Source organism: Schistocerca cancellata, chromosome 8, assembly GCF_023864275.1.
Source record: "Schistocerca cancellata isolate TAMUIC-IGC-003103 chromosome 8, iqSchCanc2.1, whole genome shotgun sequence".
NCBI lineage: Eukaryota > Metazoa > Arthropoda > Insecta > Orthoptera > Acrididae > Schistocerca > Schistocerca cancellata.
In genome coordinates, this window is record NC_064633.1 from 176244755 (window position 1) to 176261985 (window position 17231).

The following is a 17231-nucleotide window of genomic DNA, read 5'->3' on the forward strand; positions in this document are numbered from 1 at the left end:
AAGTATTAACGGATTTTTACCGTCGGGTAAGGCATATCTTGACTCAAGCTGTAACTCAAAAGCTCTTGCGTTATAGCTTTTCGTGAAGTGCGCTACTCTCCACATCACTACATTTAGAGATGAATGGCAGTCTCTCCGTCAGATCGATGCCTTATCAAATAGTGACTAAATGTTACTGGAATTTTAATGTATAGCAAGTATTTCCTACGACATTACACGTTAATTCATGTGATGCTTATAGGAGTAATAACAGCCTTTAAACGTTTCATTGCACTGAACCCGATGTCACGTGTATATCAGGCGGAAAATGTAACGCACTGTAACTATCAATACGTATTCAACGAAGTCATAATTGTGGAAACATATTCCACATGAAAATAAGTTATATGATTAACAGGTATCTGTGTGCTATAAAAGCTTATGAAGTTCTAGAGCCGCGCGGGATTAGCCGAGCGGTCTCTGGCGCTGCAGTCGTGGACTGTGCGGCTGCTCCCGGCGGAGGTTATAGTCCTCCCTCGGGCATGGGTGTGCGTGTTTGTCCGTAGGATAATTTAGGTTAAGTAGTGTGTAAGCGTAGGGACTGATGACAGCAGTTAAGTCACATAAGATTTCACACACATTTGAACATTTTTTTTAAGTTAATAATTATTGGAAACAGTTCTTCATTCATTAGGAGCTGGGCTATTTTTTTGAAAATTGCAAATAAAATTTGACAGATCTGAGACAATTTGTGGAACAACCGCACTGCTGACGGGAATTTTCATTGCAGATTTCACTTCATACTTTCAGGGAATGTGGAATTGTAATTTGTTTCAACTGACACACAGCTAGACGCTGAGGAAATTAATCAGTGAACTGCAAACAGGCAATGGTTTGCTTCTTCCTGGATTACAATTACATATCAATTAATTTTAGTTTTTGTTACATTGGCACAAGCCTCAAAATAAATGTTAGTTAAAAGGTATCTCGATTTGCAAGGTAGTTATGTTTATAGGGCTTCGTAAAGGAATTATGTCGTGCGTTAAAATGAAAGAAAGTCGAGAGCCGTATCGCCGTACTGTGATAATATTCTTTCCCAATAGCAGTAATTAGTTTTGTTCTGTCACCCTCATAAAACAGTATCTGAATAACTCGTTGAAAAGTAAAATTTCGCGTTTGCTAGCATTTTCTCTTCTTTCTCTCATTATTTTGCTGTATATATTAGGTTAACGGAGTAATAAAACTTTTTACAAATAACACATCTGTTGGTACAGTGTTTCAAATTTATCCTTGGCAGCAAGCCAGGTAAACTGCTCCTGGTTGCCTAAACCGCCCATTACGCAATCTGAGTGCCTTCGAGTTCCGAAGTACCGTTAGTGGAGCCCCCACTGCCTGATCAAGTTTATAGGAAGGAGGTCTCAGCAGTTCCGTACAGGATTAGCAGCTGCCGCTAATCGTGCTTCACGTGCTACTGGAGTTTCAGAAGCGTAGTATAGGATAGTGTAGTGCATTTCTTAAACAACAGATGGCGAACAGCAGCTACAAATAGAGGATAGTGTACCAATAATGAGGAAATTGAGGTTACCCTTTGGTGTAATTACACCTGGAAGTACAACGGGCATAGCGAAATGAATTAGCAATTCGGTCACCAATTCGTCGATTACATTCCCACGCGAAAGTAGTGCTAACAAGGCGCTGAAGTTTGAACTAAATGAGTATTAACAGGTAGAGGTCTGTATGCCACTGGCAAAGTAGTGCAACATCTTACAAAATCACCGCAAATGTCTATGAAACTGTCAGTACGATACAGTTAAGTAAGACGATCATGTGTACGGCCGATTCAACAGGCTCCAATATTATAGACTACTGCACGTTATCAACAAGTCACGTTAACTTGTACACCTCCCTCATTTCCCATCACATAGTCTCTCGAAATATTTAAATTTCAGAAGGTTCAAATGGTTCAAATGGCTCTGAGCACTATGGGACTTAACTTCTGAGGTCATCAGTCCCCTAGAACTTAGAACTACTTAAACCTAACTAACCTAAGGACATCACACACATCCATGCCCGAGGCAGGATTCGAACCTGCGACCGTAGCGGTCGCGCAGTTCCAGACTGTAGCGCCTAGAACCGCTCTGCCACTCAGGCCGGCATTTCAGAAGGTAGTTATTATAAACCTTCCTCTTGGGTTACCCTATCCGACCACGTCTGGCGACTTTACTTTTATCAGTTTATTAAAACCAGAAAAGGACGTTAAGTATCTCTAGAATTATATCTCAATGCCACCCACAAAATACTAACAGTGATGAGTCTTCAACAGAATCTCGAAGCTGTAGTCCTCAGCCCCTTACATCAGAGGGGAGAGCAAGAATTACATTCAGCAGTTCCTCTGAATCAAATGAATCAGAAAGTGACGGTGAAACAGTTCAGAAAAGATCGCGCTTAAGTGACATATTTGACTGAAAAGAAACCGATTTCCAGCCGTTAACCCATTACTTCGATGACTCGTGTTCAGGACAGAAATTTCAATTAGATAGTGACCCAAGCATTCTTTCATGTCTCAAGACCTGTTGCAATTTATTGCAGACGAAGCAAATCGTTTTTACGTTTACAGCAAAGAAAATACTACAGGTTCTGTGAATTCTCGACTGTCAAAGTGTAAAGACAATGGATTTGAGGAAATGTATTGTTTTGTTGGTGTTTGCCTTCTAATGGCACAAGTTAATAAGTTAAAATTAAGTGATTTTTGGTCCAGAAACACACTTTTGAACACACCAGTTTTCTGCGAAATTATGTCCCTAGACCGGTTATCTCTACTTCTGAAAATGTTACTCTTCAGTGATAACTCTGCGAGTACTGGAGGCGACAGTCTATTTAAAATTAGGACGATTGTTGACAAAGTTCGAAGGCCTTTCGTAATTCATTTCGCCCACAACACAAGCTTTGTATACATGAAAGTCTCTTGCTGTTCAAAGGACGATTATCTTTTAAGCAATTTATTCCAACCAAGCGAAGTAGATTCGGAATAAAGACATTTGTACTGTGTGACTGTCAGAGTGGGTATACACTCCTGGAAATGGAAAAAAGAACACATTGACACCGGTGTGTCAGACCCACCATACTTGCTCCAGACACTGCGAGAGGGCTGTACAAGCAATGATCACACGCACGGCACATCGGACACACCAGGAACCGCGGTGTTGGCCGTCGAATGGCGCTAGCTGCGCAGCATTTGTGCACCACCGCCGTCAGTGTCAGCCAGTTTGCCGTGGCATACGGAGCTCCATCGCAGTCTTTAACACTGGTAGCATGCCGCGACAGCGTGGACGTGAACCGTATGTGCAGTTGACGGACTTTGAGCGAGGGCGTATAGTGGGCATGCGGGAGGCCAGGTGGACGTACCGCCGAATTGCTCAACACGTGGGGCGTGAGGTCTCCACAGTACATCGATGTTGTCGCCAGTGGTCGGCGGAAGGTGCACGTGCCCGTCGACCTGGGACCGGACCGCAGCGACGCACGGATGCACGCCAAGACCGTAGGATCCAACGCAGTGCCGTAGGGGACCGCACCGCCACGTCCCAGCAAATTAGGGACACTGTTGCTCCTGGGGTATCGGCGAGGACCATTCGCAACCGTCTCCATGAAGCTGGGCTACGGTCCCGCACACCGTTAGGCCGTCTTCCGCTCACGCCCCAACATCGTGCAGCCCGCCTCCAGTTGTGTCGCGACAGGCGTGAATGGAGGGACGAATGGAGACGTGTCGTCTTCAGGGATGAGAGTCGCTTCTGCCTTGGTGCCAATGATGGTCGTATGCGTGTTTGGCGCCGTGCAGGTGAGCGCCACAATCAGGACTGCATACGACCGAGGCACACAGGGCCAACACCTGGCATCATGGTGTGGGGAGCGATCTCCTACACTGGCCGTACACCACTGGTGATCGTCGAGGGGACACTGAATAGTGCACGGTACATCCAAACCGTCATCGAACCCATCGTTCTACCATTCCTAGAACGGCAAGGGAACTTGCTGTTGCAACAGGACAATGCACGTCCGCATGTATCCCGTGCCACCCAACGTGCTCTAGAAGGTGTAAGTCAACTACCCTGGCCAGCAAGATCTCCGGATCTGTCCCCCATTGAGCATGTTTGGGACTGGATGAAGCGTCGTCTCACGCGGTCTGCACGTCCAGCACGAACGCTGGTCCAACTGAGGCGCCAGGTGGAAATGGCATGGCAAGCCGTTCCACAGGACTACATCCAGCATCTCTACGATCGTCTCCATGGGAGAATAGCAGCCTGCATTGCTGCGAAATGTGGATATACACTGTACTAGTGCCGACATTGTGCATGCTCTGTTGCCTGTGACTATGTGCCTGTGGTTCTGTCAGTGTGATCATGTGATGTATCTGACCCCAGGAATGTGTCAATAAAGTTTCGCCTTCCTGGGACAATGAATTCACGGTGTTCTTATTTCAATTTCCAGGAGTGTATTTTAGATTTTGTTTTATACATAGGCGTAACAACAGAAATTGGGTTTAACAATTTGGGAAAATGTGGCGACGTAGTGGCAACTCTTATGGGGCCATTTTTGGAACAGGGTCATATTCTATATGTCGACAATTGGTACTCCAACCCAGACCTGTTCCAGGCTTCAAAACCATGGCACAGCTGCATGTGCCACTGTTCGTGAGAAAGAAATCAGCTAAATTTCTATTATGCGATAAGCCACACAAATCTGAGGGCCGTAAATTCAACTAAATACTTAAGGATTACAATTACAAATAAATTGGAATGATCACATAGATAATATCGTGAGTAGAGCAGACCAAAGACTGCGATTCATTGGCAGAACACTTAGAAGGTGCAACATGTCTGCTAAAGAGACTGCTTACACTACGCTTGTCCGCCCTATTCTGGAGTACTGCTGTGCGGTGTGGGATCCGCATCAGGTGGGACTGACGGATGACATCGAAAAAGTACAAAGAAGGGCAGCTCGTTTTGTATTATCGCGAAATAGGGGAGATAGTGACACAGACATGATACTTTGTAAGTAGGCTGTTAAGGTTTTTATGTTGGTAACGCCATGTAGCGCTCTATATGAAAATCACTGACTGTGCTGTGTGAAGGCTGTGGTTGGTTTGCATTGTTGTAGTAATATTCGCCATTGTAGTGTTGGGCAGTTGGCTGTTAACAGCGCGTAGCGTTGCGCAGTTGGAGGTGAGCCGCCCGCAGTGGTGGATGTGGGGAGAGAAATGGCGGAGTTTTGAGAGCGGATGATCTGGACGTGTGTCCATCAGAGACACACTAAATTTGTAAGACTGGATGTCATGAACGGAAATATATATTATGACTTTTGAACACTTTTAAGGTAAATACATTGTTTATTCTCTACCAAAATCTTTCATTTGCTAAGTATGGCAATCAGTAGTTCTGCTTTCAGTAGTTAGAATCTTTTATTTAGCTGGCAGTATTGGCGCTCGCTGTATTGCAGTAGTTCGAGTAACGAAGATTTTTGTGAGGTAAGTGATTCATGAAAGTTATGCGATAAGCCACACAAATCTGAGGGCCGTAAATTCAACTAAATACTTAAGGATTACAATTACAAATAAATTGGAATGATCACATAGATAATATTGTGAGTAGAGCAGGGCCATTTTTGTAGGAATTATTGAAAGTCAGATTGCGTTGCGCTAAAAATATTGTGTCTCAGTTTCGTGTTGATCAGAATGGTAAAGAGCGAAATGTGTGAGTACGTTCAGTTCTGCTCAACTGTTTGAAAATCAAATAATGTAAGAGGTTTATCTGCATAGTAATTTATTAAGTTTTCTAAGGGGACGTTTCAACGCGAATTGGAGTGGCAATCATTAAAACAAAGGCTTTTTTCGTTGCGACGGGATCTTCTTATGAAATTTCAATCACCAGTTTTCTCCTCCGATTGCGAAAACATTCTGTTGGCACCCACCTACATAGGAAAAAATGATCATCACGATAAAATAAGAGATACCAGGGCTCGCACGGAAAAATTTAAGTGCTCGTTTTTCCCGCATGCCGTTCGAGAGTAGAACGGTAGAGAGACAGCATGAAGGTGGCTCATTGAACCCTCTGGCAGGCAATTTATTGTGAATAGCAGAGTAATCACGTAGATGTAGATGTAGAGCAGGCGCAACGTGCCAAAACTGCAGAAGAAATTAAAACGAGGAGAAACTGAGTTTATGTCCACTGACAAGGCCCTTGCTATCAGGTGGTGCGATAAGAGAGAGGTGTACATGTTGACCGTAAGTCACACAACGCAAATGGTTGAAACAGAGAAGACTGACAGAAATACTGTCGAAAAAATAAAGAAACCGCAATGAATTGTATATTTTAATTCGAATATGGGTGCAGTTGACCGTTGTGGGATCAGTGCGTAAGACTGTAAAATGGTAGAAATATTTTTTTCACATTTTGGATGTGTGCATTCTAAATTCTCATGCTCTCCACCGCTCGGTGACAGGGTAAAAAATGGTACTCTCAGAGGTTCACATTTCCCTCGTAAGCAGAAAAATATGCTGCAGAACGGAGAAAAGCTGGTAGGAGAAGGCGCTACGATGACGAGAATCCTCTGCGATTCACAGAAAGACATTTTCCGGCTGTTATCGTGAGTGTACATTGACCGAAAATTACGCTAATGCGCAGATGCCTGGTTTGCATGAAACTAGATACCAATGCCAAACTTGCAACGATCCATTATGTGTTACACCCTGCTTTGGGACCTATCATACAAAGAAGCATTTCAAATCATTTGGAACTAATTCTGTGAAAATTTATTGACGCTTCTGAATGAATTACTAAAAAATGGCAAAAACGTAAAAAAATATATAAATTTATTTTTAACTTCGCCAGAGCTGGTCCAAGACCCGGATCGAATAGAAGCATGGGAAATAGATGCAACAGGTGTAAAATTATTTAAATGAAGCCTGGCTACTTCATATGTAGCAGTTTACTGGCAAATGAACGGACTTGGTGTCTGAGATGGCTCAATACCTTTACTGTGGCAAATGTGATTACGCCGAGTACATTGCGCCAGTACAACAAAACCCATACATTAATCTGCGTACGATACATTTAAATTATTAACACAAAAGATGGACATTTATATTCTTTCATCCTTAGTAGTACAAATGTGGATCACACTCGGTCTACTTGTACAAAACATGTATTCCGTACCAGATGTAAACGCCTTTGATCGACGAGAAACAACATGCCAAAGTCAAAACTCTTTTCTCAGTGCGATTTTTCTTGCTACTTTGCCTCTGTTATTAGCCAATATTGAAAATTGAACTCATTGTTCTGGGGAGGGTGTGGGGCTTAAAATTTGTTGAGACTGGCGTTGAAGCATTAATAGAAAACGGTATTTGGAAAAGAAGCATCGAATTCACCCTGAATTCACCTTTTCATAAAAATCAACATCTTTTCGACTAATTTGTAGATTACTGGAAAATAGTAGGGGAATAAAAATTTGTATTCCTTATCGTTGTGCAGTCGATCTATTGCGCTCTAAATTTCGTTTTCATCACTCGTTTTTACAAAATGTTCAATTTTCTGCTTAATTCATTCAGTACTGTGGAAATGAAACTTTATATTTAAGAACCGTGTGTTGTTAGGTTACTACATGCCAATTTTCACGTTCGTCGTAGCATTAGTTCAGGAGATGCAAGAAGTCAAACTTCGAAATTTTTTTGAGCGCCTATTTTTTTGGCCGATTTACCTACTATTTTCTGGCTCAATTGGGCTCGTAAAATCCTTTTAATTCATATTTTTAAGAGAACGCATAAAGCTGAACAAGATGGGAAAAATTGTATTTCTTTACAAAAACTATTGCCCGAGATATTACAGCTTAAAGCCGACAAAAATTCACGCTGGATCTGCGCGAGTCGTATTCAGCCGAGAAATATTCAGCAGAGGGCGGGTTGAGCAGCGCGGGTCGATCCGGTACCGGTGGCGGCACTGAGAGACAGGCACGCGGCGCAAGTAGACGGATTACGCAGCAGTCCGCGGCGCCTCAGTGCGCCAAGCAGGTGGCGTGCCTTCAGCAGTCAAAGGGTTAAAGAAGCCAATTTCAGGAGAGGTAAATCGCCCGCAGGAAAAATGCTTGACCTTATGCAATATATCTGGGATAAGCAACAGCTGCACATGGCACAGCGTAACATTGAATCCCACTCACCATATTTTTCAGATTAACAAGGAATGGTACTCCTACTAAAACAATATCCGTCTCACCAGGTAATAGAGCATAGTGTGTTGACTTTGCAACATCTCAGTCCTCCCCCGCCCCCCCTCCTCAGAGTACTTTGATTTATTAAAGAGGTAGAAAATGCGATTAAAAGCAATATTAAAGCATTTAGTTAAGAAGTGCGGGGGGACGGGAAAACTCAGACGTAGATGTACGAGGAAGGATTAAGAGCTGTGGTTATGTCCATGTTTCGATCTATTATGAGAGTTTTCTATATTCTTCATGTTAATCAATAATAGGATGTATCACATTTGTATTCAGTATATAATAGGGAACACTTGTAATAACAGGAATTGTTTATTAGACATAAATTTCAACCCTTCTTCATGTTAATCAATAATAGGATGTATCTCGTTTTTATTCAGTATTTAATAGGGAACACTTGTAATAACAGGCACTGTTTATTAGACATAAATTTCAACCCTAATAAGCTTCCATTCGCACTCACACTCGTCATTGCCTTAAAGTACTATTCGTCTGGTTAGTGTCATCCTCGAAAATTTTCCAATGGAAATTATTAACTATCCAATGAAACCTCGTGTATAACTGTTAGTATTTCTCATCATCAACATGCTAGCTTAACCTTCAACACATGGGCCACTTAAGCCCAGATGCAAGTTCTTTGGTGGGTAATAACTACTATCTTATCCTCTGAATTCGTCAGTAATATCCTTTCCGACATATCAGTTTCAGCTCTTATCTATTAATATTCACCAAAACTCTGTTCTACTCCAGATGTTCCTACCTCCAATCACGATTTTTCCACTGGCTCATTCGACTCTCACTCTAATGCCAAACGCCTGCGCACTCAAACTATAAACGTGGCGTTGTCAACCCAACAGTCACCAACGAACGTCGACGTACTAAAGAACTTTATCTTCGGTAGAAATGACACGCTTACAGCTTCCAGGACTGGCACAAACATGGAAGGGATCAGTGAAAACTTTACCTCAAGCAAGCATGCTCCCTCCAATATTATTTAACGAACAAACTCATCCTCAGAAGAGAAATTTCTTCTGTGCCGTGATGGTTTTGCTCTGGAGGCACTTTTCGACAAATTTGAAGGTCTACACCGAACTAGAGATAGTAGCAGAACAACAACGAAAACAATTAGCTGACTCTCAAATTCAAATATTTCAAATGGCTCTGAGCATTATGGGACCTAAAATCTGAGGTCATCAGTTGCCTAGAACTTAGAACTACTTAAACCTAACTAACCTAAGGACATCATACATCCATGCCCTAGACAGGATTCGAACCTGCGACCGCAGCGGTCGCGCGGTTCCAAACCGAAGTGCTTAGAACCTCTCGGCCACACCGGCCGGCCAGCTGACTCTCGATCCTTCAAACACACCAGAGACTGCATTCGAGCTGCAGAATAAAGAATCTGGCTGGGAGCTCATAAAACACATTGAGTCCACTATCACTAAGGAAAACACAGTTACTAACGTACCTACGCATCGTCACTGAAAGCGCTTCACATTGAAGATTCCCTCTGAAAACTTGAAACACCATGGTCACACGAAAAAATATCTACTTTGTGAATTTGTCAGTTTCTTACGAAGAGCATGTGCGAAAAATGTAGAGACTGCAATTAAATGAGAACTGAATTAAACATATGCAAAGAGAATATACCTAATTGAGGTATAGAAAATCTTAATCCCATGTGTGAATGCGGAGAAATTCAGTGTCGCATATTCTAACTTTCCTAAAAATCCAGTGCAGTACTATATCAGTGATGGGAAAGACAGTAACACTTGTAGAATATTACTGTAAAAATGCTGTTGTAATAAAGTTCTTGATGTTTCAAGGCGTAAACACTGATGGTCTGTTAAATTAAATATAACTGAGTCTTCGAAATAAAAAACGCTTGAAAAAACCGCTTCAACCCATTCATTACTGTCATCAGCAGCCCAGCAAAATTAAGTATTGATTAGACATTAATATAATTAGTTTCGTCGTTTTTTTAATCACCCCCCTCACACTTCCAACTCGCGTGTAAGGGTGATAGGGCTGTCTTAACATGAGAGCGTAATTTTTAAAGTAATAAGTTACACATATACCAAATCTGGTTTGAGTTTCTCCATACACAGCAAAGCAATGGTTATGTGCCACCATTATCTCACACCCAACCTAAAAACGAAGTACCACAGCTGTCTTCCTCCCCCTCACCTCCCACGTTAATTGACACGTGGTATTAACAAGGGAAACTTAGAGACTGATCCTCTTCGTTTTTCTCCGATTTGAAATTCGGTGCCGAGACATCAGTTTCTTAAAGCAGCACTACAAGAGTCCCAAAAAATCTCGAAAAAATTACTTTTGCATATTACAATTCTTTTTGGAAGCGTTGTTAAGAAAAAATTAATTGACTAATATCGACGCCAGTAGGTCAGTGTGTAATGTATGAGTTTTGTAGTTACACAGTTACTGGTATGAAACTTAAGAGTGGCAACTTTTTTTTATTTACTTCTGTGTAAAATTTCTTACTTAATAACAAACGAAAATGTTACCTGAGAAATTATGAACCAAAAAAACTAATAAAAATCGTAATATTTTCAATTACCAATCTCTTAAAGAAACAGTATTTCTAACGAATTGAAATTTCATGCATAACTATGAAAGATGAGTAGAAACTGAAATAATTTTTATTTGTAGAGAGTGAACAGTGTGACTGATGCATGCAAGGTGCTCAGAAACGGTCTGAAATGCTTGTAAGGGCATTCGAGGGTAGATTGTGCTGAGAAACAACTGTTAAGAAAAAAATTCGACAAGCTGTGACGTTTCGGAATGAGTTAGCACCGAAGTTAGCCAATCAGGCCATTGTGCGTGCAGATTCAAACGGCCCACCTGAGACTGTGTCGCCAAACGCGTTCTTGGTTTGTTTCCTAAAATCGAACAGGAGAGCGATACAAACATTCGACATGGGACAGCAGTAAGAACCGAACCAGAGGCAAAGGCTGAGCATTGTCGTACGGTATCATGTTCATTGTAAGAGCAACTAAAACTAATTGTATATGATGTGCCACCGAACAACGGCCGGGGTGGCCGGTAGGCAGCGTGGCGGCGAGACGCTAGCCAAGACGTGCTGAGTAGAGGACACAGGGTGGAGACGCTTCGTCTGGAAGGTGATACAACGTGCAACGCAGTACATCATAGTTTGTACACTTTCCCTGACTCGTCTCACGAGTGTACTTGAAAATTATGTGCTCAGGCATCTCTGTGGACAGCTTCCCACCTCTGTGCGGTCGGGCTTTTGCATTAATTTACGTAGTATCGGCATTTCACGTAGTGCTTCGCGGTGGACCTCAGCTTGGTGACGATTGGAAGGGTTGTTATCTGGTGGATGGTAATGAATTCCTTTCGGTCTCCCTGTAGGGTGACCACTAATAGATTGATAATACGAGACCAACTATCTATTTCAGCATCGACAACATTACGAATCAGTGATTCCAGGTTATGTTCAATCAATGCATCTAAATTTGTGATAATATTTCAGTCACCTAAGAAAAAACAGATTTCGCATTTTCAGACAGTTACCCTCGTCTCCCTAAGCTCTAATTCATAATTATAAGAATAAGAAACTCCTTGTTACCTCAGTAAAAAATGCCAAATCAACTAGCATTTCCCTCTCTTGATAACCCAGCAGGAATATGGGCGTGTACCTGAAAAAATAATAGCTATTATCGCCCCGTTACTGAGCGCGTTGGTTTTGTGTGTGTGTCTTGTTATCAGTTGTGTGCACTAGAGTTTTATCAACAATTAAAAATTAGCATCGTACTTACACGAAATATTATCACGCACATTCAACGACAGCATTCAGTAGGGGAGATAAGAATACTGCGTCATACTAATCTATGAGCACCAAACAAGAAAGCAGGCAAGCAGCACAGGCCAGCACAGCATAGAGGAGAAATGTTACCGCACACTCTTTCTAACTTAACAATAAGATATTTCAGACATCTGTATCAAATTTTAATTCATTATCATACAATGAGTAATTAAAAATAAAAAGATGTTATTTTCATTAAAAATAAATGCAGCCTTTTTTATTCGACATTTCCATCTGATAAGAAGCACAGAACTAAAAACAGAATAGTTGCCTCTGAAGAGTTTAGAACCAACGACCCTATTTTTGCAAGCCTCTTAGGCTGCACTCACTAACCAGTTAATTTAAAAATTTTTGTACCCCACAGCTATCGGAAATATTCTACTTTTCAAAGGAATTTTTTGAGATTTTAATTTTTTTTTAATTATGTATTACTGCTATAAGAAAGTGATGTCCTGGCACTGGATTTGAAAAGGTGTAAGTATGAAGAAAATTGATCGTTTGGATGGCATATGATTGTTTGAAATTGCTCCAGGTGACTCATGACTATTTGTGATCAAAACCACATAGATGTATTTGTACTTGCGTACATTTTCCGTTCATTAGGGCCTACCGAGAAAAGCGCGTCTAGGCGTGATCCGCGGATGAGTCCCAGCGTGTACTGCGGGCTGTCCAGCAGCCCCTGCAGACCCCTGAAGGGTGGGCTGACCCGCCGCACCGCCTGCAGCGCCGTAAGCCGGCCAGAGTAGGCGGCCAGCAGGCAGCTGCCGCACAAATGCGTCGCCAGCACCGCCACCACCACCCTCCGCCGCGCACCGCCACCCACGTCGCCTCCTGCAGCGTCAACAAGCATCCCTATTAGAGAAACTCGTTTATTACAGTAAGTGTACCTGCAATAGCCTCTTCTGACAGACTTTAAATATTGTTATCCAGTAACGGATAATGAAGAAGTATCGATTCTTTTGAATCGATATTTCTTTGAAATCTTTTCTTTGGATTCACTTCACTTGGATCGGAGTGCTGACTGAAATCAATAATTGTAGTAACAAAGTACCATGTAGAGGAGGAAGAGAGGGGGCAGCATTGAACGAGAACACAATGAGTCCTTTACAGTCGTCTTTGATTTGCCGATGATCTGCTTCTTCGTGTACCGCTGTGGGCTTGAAACAGTCTAGCCATGCCATGATATTATCAGCGAGCAATCATCTGATTTTCATTACAATCCTACTGTGAGTCTACAGGAGTTTTGACAGTCTATCGGAAGAGTTGTTTCATTGTAGAGCTCAAAGTACGGAGAAAGTGTAGAAGGTCAATATTTCTTCCCAGGTTTCGGGCTTGAATGTAGGACTGCTGCATCACACCAACAGCCACACCATGGACTATGATGAATGATGTACCCAGAAACAATATTAATGCCATGAAGAACTATTTATTCAAAACTAGGATGGTACAAGTGAGTAACCTGCGAAGCTTCCTCTCACATCTCATCAGCGTGCAAAAAGAAGGTAGGAGATCCAGTCGAAGACGGAGTTATAACAGATGGAGCATAAGCTTATATTGGGTATGGATACCAAAGAAAATCGAATGTCTTTGTCCACATAGACATTAGCTATGAGGGATATAGGAAACCAACGGAAAATGGCAGTCTGCATAAGTGAATGGGGAACTGGACCGTCGTTCTACCCAAAGCTAGTCTTAAAGATTGCTTCAGCTGTCTCAGTCTTTTTCACTATACATTACTACTAAAATAACATTAGGCAGCTTTGTACGGAAGCGGTTTTAGGCTTCTGGTGTGGGAAACCTACAAAGATTGTACAGTGTCGTCGTATGATGGGGGTTTAATAGAATCTCAACCTCAGGCAGACGTGCTATCCAAATGTACCATAATAAAGCATACGCCTCTACCGTTTTCCATCTCACTTTCCCTACTGGTCTCACTTCATGTGGCCAGTACTTCATAGCTGCCATAGCGTTTGGTCTTTGACAAAATGTATCAACAGGGAAAGGGGGAGCTAGGGTACATAGAAAAACTACCTCCCGAGATAATATCCAGCATTTCTCTGGTCATTTTTATGCAACTTTAAATTTGCCAACATACAACCAGTACAGCATATACTCTTCTGAAGCGTAAGGGATTCAGTTTTAGTAACATCAATATGAATGTTAAGACCCCGAACTCAGCTCTACATGAACTCTCCTGAAATTGCTATATATCCCATAAACTTGCCACCATAAGTACAATGTTACTCCAAATACACATCACGGAGAATGAGAGAAATGACTATACATGTCGTTTCACCTAGAAATTGATTCTGAAGAAGTAGAAAAGGCACCTACAACGTAAGTCCTGCAAGTAAAAGCATTCACGTTTGAGAAAGCAGATCATCAGCAACCTCCGTATCAGCATCTTTACCATCAACATGCTCCTCATCGACATAGTCCTCTTTATGCCCAAGCATTAAAAAATTTCAGCGCTCGAGAAGACAAAGTTGCGGGCATTCATGTTCCGAATGAGGAACCACGAGGAACTCATATGTTCCATGTATCGTCATGGAAGAGAAAAAGAAATGTTCTTAATGGAATGGTTCCCAGTTTCTGTAGCGTTTGAATGGATGCAAGATTCACGCTGAGGGACAAAACTAGTACAGGAAACACCGTCACAGTTAGGTTCGCAAGAAATTCAATTCCGACATCTTTGTACTGAGAATCACAAACATTAAATTTTGATTGTACACTATACAACTAGAAAATTTTAACCTTTTAAAAAATTTTAAAAAATACAATTCTGAAGAAAGCAGCAAGTGAATATTACGGAGCAGTCAATTTAAAAAGTCATGGTTACAAGATACTAACACCAATTATTTAAAGAAGAATGGAAAAGCTGGTAGGAACCGACCTCGGGGAATATCAATTCGGACTCTGGAGGAACGTAGGGATATACGAGGCAATACTGCTCCTACGAGTTACGTTTACCTTAACCATCTACAAAGATAACCTACTTCTATAGATTTTGTAGATTTGAATAAAGCTTTTGACAATATTGACTATATATACCCTTTGCAATTCTGAAGGCAGCAGGGGTGAAACACAGGAAACGACAGGTTATGCATGGTGGTCAAAAACAGTGTGTAAAGATTTTGAGGGTGTTTCGGGATAGGTTGTGCTCAGAAATAATTGTTTAAAAAGTCGATACCTTGCACCGTTTCCGATTTAATTACCATTGACGTCAACCGATCAGGTCGTTGCGTGCGCAAACTGAATCACCTGCACATGATAAAACGCTATAATGCACAGTCATCCTTAAGTCCATGAGTTACCACTTGTTGAAATGCTCATTACCAGTTAAAATTCGACTTTTTCGGAAGTGATTCATTTAAGCTACGTGTTCGGTTTGAGGAAATCAAACGAAGAATTACGTCTGACAACACTGTCTATGGCAAGCTCCAAATTTACGCGCACAAAGAGGAGACTGGTCAAATTAACACAGCGTAACGCATAGAATTTTTTCTTAACAATTATTTCTCAGCACAACATATCATGCAATGCCCTTACAATCTGATCACCTTCGTCGTACATAAATCAGACGAAAATTGTAAGAGTTATAAGACAGAGAGACATGACACATCACTGATGTTATTCAATCAGTATACCGAGCAGGAGAGAAACGAAACCAAACAAAAATATAGAGATGGAAATAAAATCCAGAAAAAGAAATGAAAAGATTTAAGTTTGCCGGTGACCTCGTGGTTCTGTCAGAGGCAACAAAGGACTTGGAAGAGTAGTTAAACGGAATGGACAGCGTCTTCAACGAAGGATATATTATGATAGTTAGCAAAAGAAAAAAGAGGATAATGAAATTGTATCAGGTGATGTTGAGACAATTTGATTAGGCAACGGGACATTTAAAGTAGTAGATGAGTTTTGCTATTTGTAAAGTAAAATTGATGATGGTTGAAGTAGGGACGATATAAAATGTAGACTGGCAATGTCAAGAAAAGAATTTCTGAAGAAGAGAAATTTGTTAACGTCTAATATAGATTTGAATGCTATGTAGCCTTGTACTGAAGTGAACTTGGACGATAAACAGTTCAGACAAGAAGAGAATAGAAACTCTTGAAACGTGTTGCAGAAGCATGTTGAAGATTAGATGGGTAGGCCTTCTAGCTAATATGGAGGTACTGAATACCACTTGGGAGAAAAGATATTTGTTGCGTAACTTGAGTAAAAGAAGAGACTGGCTGGTAGGACACGTTCTGAGACATCAAGGTATCACTGACGTAGTATTGAAGGGAGGTAAGCGTGGCAAAAATTGTTGAGGGAGACCAAGAGATTAATACAGTAAGCACATTCAGAAGGATGTGATTTTCAGTAGTTATTCGGAGATGAAGTGGTTTGCAGAGGTCAGAATCGCGTGGAGAGCTGCATCAAACCAGCCCTAGGTGTGGTGACCGCAACAACAATAACGTTTAATGAACGAAACGAATCAATGCGCAGCTCTTAGTAAAACTCTTTTCATTTCACAGTTTGCTAGAAATAAGGAAACAATTTTCAAATGTTTCATCTTCGGCTTCTCATACTACTATCCTGCGTTTAAAAAGGTATTCTACCTTGAACAAAGCTCTTTCATAGACTGCACAATTGGTCGAAAAATTTTGGGAAACTGAAATTCGTTGCCAGACGAAGACCCGAACTCGGGACCCTAACTTTAACGAGCAATGCTCTAAGTGACTCCCCAGAGCACTACACGGCTGTTGGATTTTTTCTGGGTATACATCTCAGAGGCTGTGAATGGAGACAAGGTGGTGAAATGATGGCAAAAACATTGGGACATCAGCTTTAATAGCGTATTGGTCTACATTTGGAATGCAGTACTGCCGTAATTCTACATGGCATGGATTACGTAAGTTCTTGGTGGGTTTCCGGGTTTATGTGGCACCAGACTTCACAGTTCACGCAAGTCCCGTAAATTAGGAGGCCGACGATTTGTGGGTGTGTAGCTACTGCCCGGTAGGGACTCAGATGTTTTGCATAGGATTCAGGTCAGTTGGACTTGGGGGCCAAAACATTGATGTGAGTTCATAATCGTGCTCCTCAAACAACCGTAGGACGATTCTACTATTGTGACTTGGACAGTTATTCTACTGGAAGATAC

At 41.6% G+C, this 17231-nt stretch overlaps 1 protein-coding gene across 1 annotated transcript in view; it reads right to left on the reverse strand.

Annotated features, from left to right (window-relative positions):
• The window catches only part of LOC126095452 (probable glutamate receptor), a 182720-nt gene that overhangs the window by 66796 nt on the left and 98693 nt on the right, over positions 1-17231 (reverse strand). The window contains exon 6 of the mRNA XM_049910245.1: positions 12693-12934. Within this exon, the coding sequence (XP_049766202.1) occupies positions 12693-12934 (242 nt within the window). The remainder of the gene's footprint in view (positions 1-12692; positions 12935-17231) is intronic.